Genomic DNA, 10,666 nt, shown 5'->3' with positions numbered 1-10,666 from the left:
GGGATGGGGGGACAAAGCTGGTGCCGTGGGGGTGCACAAGGGGGGTGGGGCACAGATCGGGGTGGGGGGTGTACAAGAGGGTGAGGACACAGGAGGGGGGTGGGGCACAGCAGGGGCAGTGGGTGTGCAGGGGGAAGGGATCTGTGCTGTACGCACTGCCCCACTGAAAGGGGGCACTGCACCCTCTCACCCCAGACTAGGCTGGGAGCTGACCCGGGAAGCGGCAGGCAGAGAATTAGGACTGCTGGCCCAGCTCTCCGCTGTGCAGCTCTAACCCCCTTATCTTGAGCCACCCCCGTCACAGGGGCTGTGGGGTCAGCTGTGGGCCCCACTCTGGGTCCTGCAGCTTTTCGTTCCTCTTGGCTGAGACTGGCCCCTTTCCCAGAGGCCAGGCCTAGGAACCACCCTGGTTGGTAACACGGCCCATCTGTAGCATCCTCCCCACCCCCAGCCGGAGCGCTGGTCCGGGGCTCTCATAGATGAGCTGCCTCCAGGGCTGGATGCTCCAGGCCATCTTGAGAGGGTGTCAGGATCAGAGGGGCCCCAGAGCGCCTCTGTGGGGGGGAAGTGCAGGGGCGAGATCTTTCCCACAGTCCCAGCCAGAGTTGTCCGGCGTCTGGGAGGGGAGGCTTGGGGGGGTGGGGCACATGTCACAGTGTTCACCCTTTCCCCAGCAGCCTGGCTATGGCTTGGTGAGTCCCTGGCTTGATGGGGAACAGCTCGGGGGGGAGCGGGGGGCTGTGGCAGGTCAGTGCTGGCAGCCCCCCAGAAGACTCCCTGACTGTGAGCCCCCTTCTAACCTTTTGCTATGGGTGGGGGAAACCAGGCCATATGCTTGACAGGTGCAGAGCGAAGTGAAGGTTGTTTCTAACCAGCTCCCGCATTCTCCTCCCTCGAGCAGCGGAAATGTTGTGTAATGCATTTAGGCAAAGCCCTGGCTGGCTCCCAGGCTTTGGATGCAATTAACGATGGGGATAGCTGCCATTTGCTGGAGGGGGGGGGATGCAGGGAAAACCGGTGAGTTCTGGGAGCTCATTCCCTACAAAATAAGGTCACAGACAGAAACAAACAGCAAAAATATCAAATGCAGCTTCCCTCTGTGGTGCTGATTCTCACTTAACCTCAGCGCTGGAGAAACACAGGCCCGGCCCACAGCTGACCAGCCATGCTGAGACCTGGCAAACTCATACCAGGGTTGGGCTGCACATGGTATTGCTTCTAGCTGCCTCCGGGTGCAGGCTCAATGCTCCGTTGTGAAAGGTGCTGCTGGCAGGGCTGGTGCAGTCGGCTGCTGCCCCTCCTGGACATTGTTTATGGGAGAGGGACCTCTCAGCTTCTCTGCCAGACACACAAGCCAGACCCTGAGACCCTCTGGACGCTGCTGGGCTTCATGGCCCTGCTCCTGGGCCAGAGCAGGCTGGGCAGAGGGAACCAAAGCCACCTCCACCAGCTCCTGCTGTGTCTGAACAGCACCTGGGATGTCAGAGGTGGGGATCTGCTGACATCCCCCATGGGCCATTTTCCATTGTCCAGCCCTCTCTGTCTCAAGCTAAGGGCAGAGTCTGCCCAGCCAGCTGCACCTTTTGCGGCAGAGCCCTGAGCTTCCACCCAGAGGCAGCTAGAAGCAATACTGTGTACAACCCAACTGCTTGCAATCTGCGTGGCCTGTAAGCTGAGCAGTTGGGCAGCCACCCAGGAGAGATTCAGGTGCCTGATTATCTGAGCGCCCCCAGCACTCAGGGCCAGCAGCGTGCATTTTGGGGGGTGGTGCACCTCTGCAGATGCCTGGGAGCACATAACAAAATTTATTCCACACATGGATGGGGAAAAAGATTAGAGCAAAGCTGCAACGTTGCCTTGCCTGGGGCTGGGGGCATGCAGGTCTGGCTAGGAAACAGCCGGGCAGGCTCTGCAGGCGTTCACTCTCTCTGTCCAGCTGGCCACCCCCAGCCCTGGGCCATAGGGGCTCCCCAGCGGTGAGGGGGGCAGTCCGTGCCAAGCAGTGGGGTGTCCAGGAGGCAGCTCTCGCCTCCAGGTGTTGTGAGCGACATCACAAGCCACAGCCCGGGCAGGAGCGGCTGTGAACCCCCATCCCAGCCCCAGCGCCAGGGTATCCTGGCAGGAAAACAGGGACACCACTGTGACAGATGTGGCACTGATGGCCAAGCAGCTTAAGCCTTGGGGGGTCGGAGCCAGCCGGCCGCATGTCCTGCATAAGAACCGCCCGCCCCCCACAATGGCTCCGGCCGCCTCTGCACCCACACGCCCTGAGGCTTAGCACTCTCAACCTGCCCTGCCCTCAGCCCCTGGCTCCTCTGCCACTGCCCTGGCCACCCTGGGTGGGGGCACAGCTGGGGCCCTGAGGCCACAAAGCGAGGGGGGCCCAGCTCTCAGGGATGTAGCAGAGGAAGGGCTCAGGCCAGCTCCCCTCGTCAATACCGGAGAGAAGGCCATGCAGGTCTGGGGAGCTGGCTTAGGCCAGCTGAGCACATTCACCCAGGGGACACGAGAGGTGATGGTCACTCAAAAATACCCTGGTGGGTCTTTCCCTCTCCCGCCAACCCTGCCCTGCGCTCTGTCATTGCCCCCCAGTCTTTTCCCATCTGCAGCTCTGAGCAGCCCCAGCCTCCCGCATGCTGGCCCCAGGGACGTCTGCGAGGCCAGGGCTGCGGCACTGCAGGACCCGGTAGCCAGGCTCAGGCCCACCTGGCCCCCCTCTTGTGCGGGAGCGGGGGGCTCTGAGCTTGGCTGAAGAGGCCTGAACCTCACACCCCAGAGGCAGGCAAGGGCTGGGACAGGGAGATGCGCAGGCCCTGCTTGGCGGTGGGCGACGTGGCTGTTTCCTGTTAGCAGGGCCTGGTCGGAGGGTGAAAGAGAGAACAGAGAATCCCAGGTGCAGCCTCCCCGTGTGCTGGGACAGTTAGTTACTCAGAAGTGAAGCAGCTCTTGGCTTGTGGGCTGGGCTGGGCTGTGCTGTGCGGGGGCTGGAGCTGGCTGGCCAGGCCCCTGCCTGAGTGGCAGGAGGGTGTCCCCGAGCTGGCTGCCTGGCGCTTTGGAGGCTCCTGCCCTCCCCAGGGGCCCACGAGGGGAGCAGCGAGGCAGCTGCAAAAGCCCAGCCCAAGTCGTCGTCCTGCCCTGGCTGCCTGCCCCTCTCAGACCGTCCAGAGCTGGTGGCCACAGCTGCCACCGCCTGCAGCCCCACTTTGCCGTGACATCTAGGGAGCCGTGGGCAGGAGTCCCCAGCCCAGCAGGTGCCTCTGGGGAGCAGTGAATGACAGACCGTGCGCCAGGCCCAGCAGGAGCTCAGCTGATGCCTCCACCTCTTCCCACGTGCCTCACGTAGGCCCCTTTGCATTGCCTCTGCCTAGTGCTCCATCCTGCTCCCAGCCCCTTGCTGACAGCTTGCTCTGAAGCAGCAGCTGCCCCCGGTTTGGCACAGGCCCACAGGCCAGGTCCGAACCCGAGCAGGTGGGCAGGGCTCTGGTGCCTTTTGCTCCTTCGCACAGCACAGCCCCCCAGGCCTGGTGGGGCCCTCAGATGCTGTGTCCTGGCTGGATACAACATGCCAGGCCTGGTCCAGGGGCAGCTGAGAGCCAGCTCAAGGGGAACACCAGCAGAAGGCTCACTGACATTGAATGGGGTGTGTCCCCCCCACCCCGTTTCTGTGCACCCCAGGCTGGCTGGTGGGCAGGTGCTAGCAGCCGGGTCGTGGAGGCCTCAAGCAGGGACAAGCCATTGCAAAGGTGACTCAGGCTCGGAGAAACGGGGGGACGGTGGGATTCCCACTGCAAAAAGCCGAAAGCCTGTTAACGACCGGAATGGAAGAGCAGCTCCTCTGCCCCTCCCGGCCCTGCCCGGGGCTGTGGGGTGATACAGGGCGGACTGGTTTGTGAGGAGGTGAAGTTAGACAGACCCACGGCGTGGCAGAGTGGAGTGACACCCCCTGCTCGGCCCCAAGGGCTGCCCCTGGCTCTGAAAGCGAACTTGAAGCCGAGCACTGAAAGAGAGACGGTCCTGGCTCCCCAGGGAAGGTGAGTCCCTGTCACTGGCCAGAAGCAGCGGCAGAGCCCAGCTGGTGTCACTGGTGCAGCTGCACTGGAATCGCTGGGACCAGAGCCCCACTGGTGGCAGCTGGCCTTGTTCCAGTCATTCAGCTGCACATCCACAGCAGCTGTGATTACTATTAGTGGTCCAGGGTCCCTGTCATGACCCAGATCCCGCTGTGGCTGGGCATTGCATGGTATTAGGTGCATTATGGTAGAGTCCAGGAGCCTTGGGTCCCATTGTTCTTGGTGTTGTATGTTATTAGATACACTATGGTAGTGCCCAGAAGCCCTGGGACTGACTCATTGTGCTTGGTGCTGTACATTATTAGGTACATTACCGTAGTTCCCAGGAGCCCTGGGACTCATTGTGCTTGGTGCTGTACATTATTAGGTACATTACGGTAACTCCCAGGAGCCCTGGGACCCATTGTGCTTGGAGCTGTACATTATAAAGCTGTATTACAATAACACCCTGGAGCCCTGTTCTGGAGCAGGGGTCCCCTGTGCTGGGTGCGGCACAATCTCAAAACATCTTGTTGGTCCCAGCCCCTGAGAGCTCCCAGGCTGAGCAGCCTTTGCTCCATAGCCAGTTTGGGCTCCAGACAAGTTTATCCCCGTACAAGGCCCCTGATTTGTGAGTGGCTCCTCCCCAGGCCAGTCTCAGGCCCGGCATCATGGGCTAGCAGGACAGCTGGGACAAATGGAGACAGACCTGATGGACTCTGCAGGCCGAGAGCCCTGGTTCTGAGCAAGGCCCCCTGGCAGGTTCGCTTCCTTGTTCCCAGCCCAAGCATGCTCCAAGGGTCTCCTTTCCATTTGCTGCACCCGCCAGGCCATGCCCCCAATTCCACAAAGCGTGGCCCCCGGGTGCGCGAGGCGCCAGCTCTGTTCAGTCTGACACCACTACTCAGGGGCTGCCTCCTGTCACGGACACCAGGCCTGCCTCCCCCGCACCCCGGGTCCCCTCCTGCATGCAGGTCCCACGGGGGCAGGTCCTGGATTCTCAGAGGAGCTCTCAGTATCAGGTGGGGCACGTGGTCAAACCACAGGCTGCGACGGGCTCGGGGAGTGGCCACAGCGGAGCCTTGAAGGAGCAGGACCCTGGCTGCAGCTTTGCAATGACAGAGATGTCTCCCTCGAACCAGGTGAGGGGCTGGGCTGGGGGTGGGGGTTTCCAGGGTGGGGGAGGGGATGCCTCGTGCTTGTTTTTATGCCAACCGGGTTTTCTCGGATGGGATTTTCCCACGGCGCAGTTGAGCCATGGTCCCACGGCTGGCGCAGGCTGGCATGGGGCGATGCCTGCAGCCTAAGGGCCGAGAGTGGAATGGAAGCCCCTGGGGCCCCGATCCAGCCGGGAGCTCCACGCTGAATCTGGCACCCACGCGCAGCTCCTTGCAGGAGGGGTGTCCCAAGCTGCGTCTGCAGGGAATCTGGTTCTGCCCAGCCCACCAGGCAAAGACACCGTGGGGCCCGTTTGCCTGGCGTAGGCAGGGCAAAATTCCATGCCAGATCTCAGGGCCCCAGGGCTGCTGTGAGGCTGGGGGAGGGAAGCCAGGCCAAGCAGCTGGGGTTTGCAGAGCTGCAGGCTCAGCGTAGAGCCCAGTCAGACGGAAACCGTGGGCCAGGGCCAAATTACCGGTGTGCACCATGGTGGTTTCCCTCCGTCAACAGCCCTGACTTTGCCCATTTACGCCAGCTGGGCTCTGGTTCTGCCAGGCTGAGATGCAAGCTGGTCTCTGGTGTGGGCCATTCTGCAGTGGGGTCTCCAGGCAGGGCTGGCCCCACATGCCTGGTGCATCTGATCACCGGGGGTGGGATGTCAGACGGACCAGAGCTCAGCAGGTTTTACACATCTCTTCTCCCAAGCATCTTTATTGGCAACAGAGAGAAAGCCGGGCTAGTCTCTACGCTATCAAAACAAAAAAGCAGTAAAGTGGCACTTTAAAGACTAACAAAATAATTTATTAGGTGATGAGCTCTCGTGGGACAGACCCGCTTCTTCAGACCGTAGCCAGACCAGAACAGACTCAATATTTAAGGCACAGAGAACCAAAAATAGTAATCAAGGAGGACAAATCAGAAAAAAAAATTATCAAGGTGATATCATCAAGGTATCAAAGTCTATTGGACAGACGTCAAACTCACTTATGCAAAGAGTTAATGGGCACAAAACAGACAAAAAAACACTCCTGATCCACAAACCGGTCAGTCGACATTTTAATGGAGGGAGCCATTCTGTTAGTGACTTAAGAGTCTGCGTCTTACTCAAGAGGAATTTTCACACTACTTTGGAAAGAGAAGCTGCTGAACTCTCTTTTCTATTCAAATTCGACACATTAACACAAGGTTTGAGCTGGGATGCGAATTTTCTGGGTCATTATAGGGACTCTTTTGCATACTTGGCTTAATCTAATTCTTGACCTCCCCCCCGGCTCCTCTGCTTGCTGATTTGCTCACCTTGATCATTTTTTTTCTGATTTGTCAACCTTGATTACTATTTTTGGTTCTCTGCGCCTTAAATATTGAGTCTGTTCTGGTCTGGCTGTGCTCTGAAGAAGCGGGTCTGTCCCACGAGAGCTCACCACCTAATAAATTATTTTGTTCGTCTTTGAAGTGCCACTTTACAGCTTTTTTGTTTTGATCTTTATTAGCAGTTCAGGCAGCCACCGGATCCCCATTGAAGGGCAGCCTGGTCGCCCTGTCTGTGCGTGTCTCTCTGTGTGTTCAGGCCAGGAAACAGAGCGCCACCGTGGAGGGGCTCAAAGCCATTCTGTGGGGCCTGCCATGACACCTGAGATGGACTCCCTGTCCCACAAGCACTCAACCTGAAGGGTTCTGGCTCTGGCAGTGTCCCCAGCTCAGGATAACGACTGCAACCCTAGGCCTGAGAGCCGAGTGGGGGCACCTCCAGGTCTAGGTGCTGAGCTCTGGTTCTGGGTACCAAGCTCCAGGCAGCTCCAGTTTCGGGTGCTGAGTTCCAGTTCTCAGTACTGAGAGCCAGGCAGCGCTGGTTGTGGGTGCTGAGTGCCACGTAGCTCGAGTTCTGGATGCTGAGCACCTGTGCCCACCGCGATGCTCCTGTCTGACGCTCTGGTTGCTGACACTTTCACTATTCGTCAGAGAACGGCTGAGCTGCTCTGGGCTCCCAGCCACAGCCCGGCGCCGGCCAAAGGTGCCTGCAAGGTGCCTGGGGTGATGCACCCTGCCAAGCATCCAGGAGCCGAAGGAAGCCACCCGCTGGGCTCTCTCTGCTGCCTGCAGAGCATCCTGCCGGCCTGGGCCTCTCCCTGCCTGGCAGCCCCCACACAGCAGCCCCAAACCTGGGAGCTGCGTGGTGTTGTGTTGTGTTGTGCGCTCTACAGTGTTGTACAGCCGTGCTGTGGTTGTGTTGTTGTGCGGAGTTGTAGTGTGGTGTGTTGCTGCGTGGTGCTGTGGTTGTGTTGCTGTGTGGAACAGTGTTTTGTTGCCACGTGGTGTAACTGCAGTGCTGTGTTGTGTTGTTGTTGTGTAGCTCTGCTCTGGTAGTGTTTCTGTGTTGTGGTGCTGTGGTTGTGTTGCTGTGTGGAGCAGTGTTTTGTTGCCATGTGGTGTAACTGCAGTGCTGCATTGTGTTGTTGTTGTGTAGCTCTGCTCTGGTAGTGTTTCTGTGTTGTGGTGCTGTGGTTGTGTTGCTGTGTGGAGCAGTGTTTTGTTGCCATGTGGTGTAACTGCAGTGCTGTGTTGCGGTGCTGTGGAGCTGTGCTGTGGTGTATGGTGATTCAGTGCTGTGGTGTTGGGGTGGTGCCACATGGTGCTGTGTACTGCGGCTGTGGTGTGTTGTGTTGGGTGGTACTTGGTAGTGTGCTGTCGCTGTGGTGCTGTGTCATGTAGCTGTGCAGAGCTGTGTTTTGTTGCCTTGTGGTGTAGCTGCGGTGCTGTATTGCATTGCTGCGGGGGGTGTAGCTGTGCTGTGGTCGTAGTGTTGTGCAGTGCTGTGTAGCTGTGCAGTGTTTGTGGTGTTGTGCGGTGCTGTGTAGGTGTGCTGTGTTCTGGTGTTGTGCGGTGCTGTGTAGTTGTACAGTGTTTGTGGTGTTGTGCGGTGCTGTGTAGTTGTGTTGTGGCTGTGTTGCTGTGTTGTGGTGTGCGGTGCTGTGTAGTTGTACAGTGTTTGTGATGTGCAGTGCTGTGTAGCTGTACAGTGTTTGTGGTGTTGTGAGGTGGTGTGTAGTTGTACAGTGTTTGTGATGTTGTGCAGTGCTGTATAGCTGTGTTGTGGCTGCGTTGCTGTGTTCTGGTGTTGTGCGGTGCTGTGTAGTTGTACAGTGTTTGTGGTGTTGTGCGGTGCTGTGTAGCTGTGCTGTGTTGTGGTGTTGTGCGGTGCTGTGGCTGTGTTGCTGTGTTGTGCGGTGCTGTGGCTGTGTTGCTGTGCAGTGCAGCAAAGCTCCTTGCTAACGAGCCTGACGTTTCTCCCTTGCAGACCCCCGGCCCCTGGGCAGCCGAGACCCTGGTCACCACCAACTTCTACTCCGGGGATGAGCTGGAGCCCGAGGCCGGCAGCTCCCTGCCCGAGCTGTGCGAGAAGGGGCCTGTGAGGGGCTTTGCCCGCGCCTACCAGCCAGCCGCCTACCTGCTGCTGTCGCTGCTGGGCGTGGCCGGGAACGGGCTGGTGCTGCTCACCCACGCCCGCTACCGCCGAGCCCGCTCCGTGACCGACGTCTGCCTGCTGCACCTGGCCGTGGCCGACCTCCTGCTGCTGCTCACCCTGCCCTTCGCCGTGGCGGGCACCCTGCAGGGCTGGCTGCTGGGCACCCACGCCTGCCGGAGCCTGCAGGGCTTCTACGCCCTGAACTTCTACAGCGGCTTCCTCTTCCTCACCTGCATCAGCGTGGACCGCTACATGGCCATCGTCCGGGCGCCCGCTGCCTGCCGCCTGCGCCCCCGGGCCCGCTGCTACGGCTGGCTGGCCGCCGGCCTGGCCTGGCTGCTCTCCACCTTGCTGGCCCTGCCCCAGTTCGTGTACGCCCAGGCGGAGTGGCGCCAGGGCCACCAGCTCTGCCGGGTGCTCTTCCCTGCCGGCGTCTCCAAGGCGGCCCAGGGAGCCACCAACCTGGCCCAGGTCCTCCTGGGCTTTGTGCTGCCTTTTCTGGTCATGACCTGCTGCTACGCGGCCGTGGCCCGCGCCCTGCTGGCTGCCCGCAGCTTCCAGAGGCACAAAGCCCTGCGCGTCACCGTGGCCCTGGTGCTGGTTTTTGTGGCCCTCCAGCTGCCCCACAGCCTGGTGGTGCTGCTGGATACGGCCGACATGCTGGGCAGCCGGCAGATGAGCTGTGCCCAGAGCAGCCGCAAGGACCTGGCGCTGGTCGTGACCGGCGGCCTGGCCTTTGCCCGCTGCTGCCTCAACCCCGTGCTTTATGCCTTCGTGGGCGTGCGCTTCCGCCGGGAGCTGCGGCAGCTGGCCAGCGATGCCGGCTGCGTGGGCTGGGCGCAAAACGGGCAGTGCCCCCGGAGTAGGGCCTCATTCTCCACCTGCCGGGAGACCGTGTAGGGGCTGGGGCTGGGGCTGGGGCTGCTTGCCGGCCCAGGGAAGGCTGCAGCCGTGTGGTTACAGCACCTTCCCCTCCACGCTCCAGAGGCACCTTCTGTTAACGGGCAGGGGGCGGGGGGCTAATGCCCAGAACGCTGAGGGAGGGGCTCTGTGTAACGCCCAGCACGTGGGGCTAGGTGTTGTGTCATGCCCAGCAGCCTGGCAGGGGTGAGGGCATGTAAGGCCCAGCACGATCTGCGGGAGTGGAAAAATAAATCAGCCGCCTTATTGTCTCCTGGGAATCAACGCAAGCTTCCCTGGGCGCCCGTGTGTGGTTGTTATTCATGTGCGTGTTGTTCCTCGTTGACTCGTCCGCTCCAGCTGTGGGGTGTGTGTTGGGGGGGCTGGACCATTAAAGGGGGTCGGCTCCCGGCCCCCTGGGACCTGCCAGCTTTTGTGTGCCCTGCAGGATGAAGAAGGGAGGCCCCTAAGCCTGAGAGACAGCACAGCTGGGGCCTGGAGAGCTCAGCAGACTTGATTCCAGCCTGGTGGGCCTGGAAGTGGTTGCTGGAGAAGGAGCAGGAAGTGACACTTCCCACCCTCAGCCTGGCCCCCGGGCAACCCTGGGAAGACCAGGTGGGTGGGTGGGTGTGGGGTGGTGAGTGTCTCTCTGCCAGCGGGGGCTGGAGGCCGCCTTCACCTGGCCAGATGACTGTCTGGTGTCTGTACTTGCACATGCCAGCAAGTCAGAGGGGAAACTGAGGCAGGGATGGTGCCAGGTCAAGGCAGGCGGCTGCTCTGGAGCAGGTGGCCCTGCTGTGTGCAGTTTCATGGTTGGATTCAAGGGACTGGGGAGAGCAAGGCCCTGGGGCCCCTTTGGGACAAGACAGCCACCTGGCTAGACGCTCTGACCCGCCCCACCTCTGGTCTGTGAATGGGCCTGCAACAAGGCAGAATGGGGTCACACGTTCCCAGAGCCTCCCAGCTCCCATGTGCCCCTTCGCCTGGGAACCTGTGGGCTGGGACTGGGGGTGACTAGTGATGGCCTCGCTGGCCACGGCACAGGAGCAGCAGCGGCCAAAGCGGGGAGGCCAACCCAGGGTGGAGCGAGGCTGGA

The 10,666-nt window shown here is 60.6% G+C and overlaps 1 protein-coding gene across 1 annotated transcript; it reads left to right on the top strand.

Annotated features, from left to right (window-relative positions):
- The first annotated feature begins 4,838 nt into the window (after positions 1 to 4,838).
- Positions 4,839 to 9,570, top strand: CCR10 (C-C motif chemokine receptor 10). The gene is given in 3 exon segments (XM_074978705.1): positions 4,839 to 4,991; positions 4,994 to 5,191; positions 8,503 to 9,570. Coding segments are annotated over 3 exon segments (1,419 nt in total).
- The last annotated feature ends 1,096 nt before the right edge of the window (positions 9,571 to 10,666 follow it).

The sequence above is a fragment of the Carettochelys insculpta genome, chromosome 28, assembly GCF_033958435.1.
Source record: "Carettochelys insculpta isolate YL-2023 chromosome 28, ASM3395843v1, whole genome shotgun sequence".
Lineage (NCBI taxonomy): Eukaryota > Metazoa > Chordata > Testudines > Carettochelyidae > Carettochelys > Carettochelys insculpta.
Note: the sequence above shows the minus strand (reverse complement) of the source record. Positions and strands in the feature narration are given on the sequence as shown.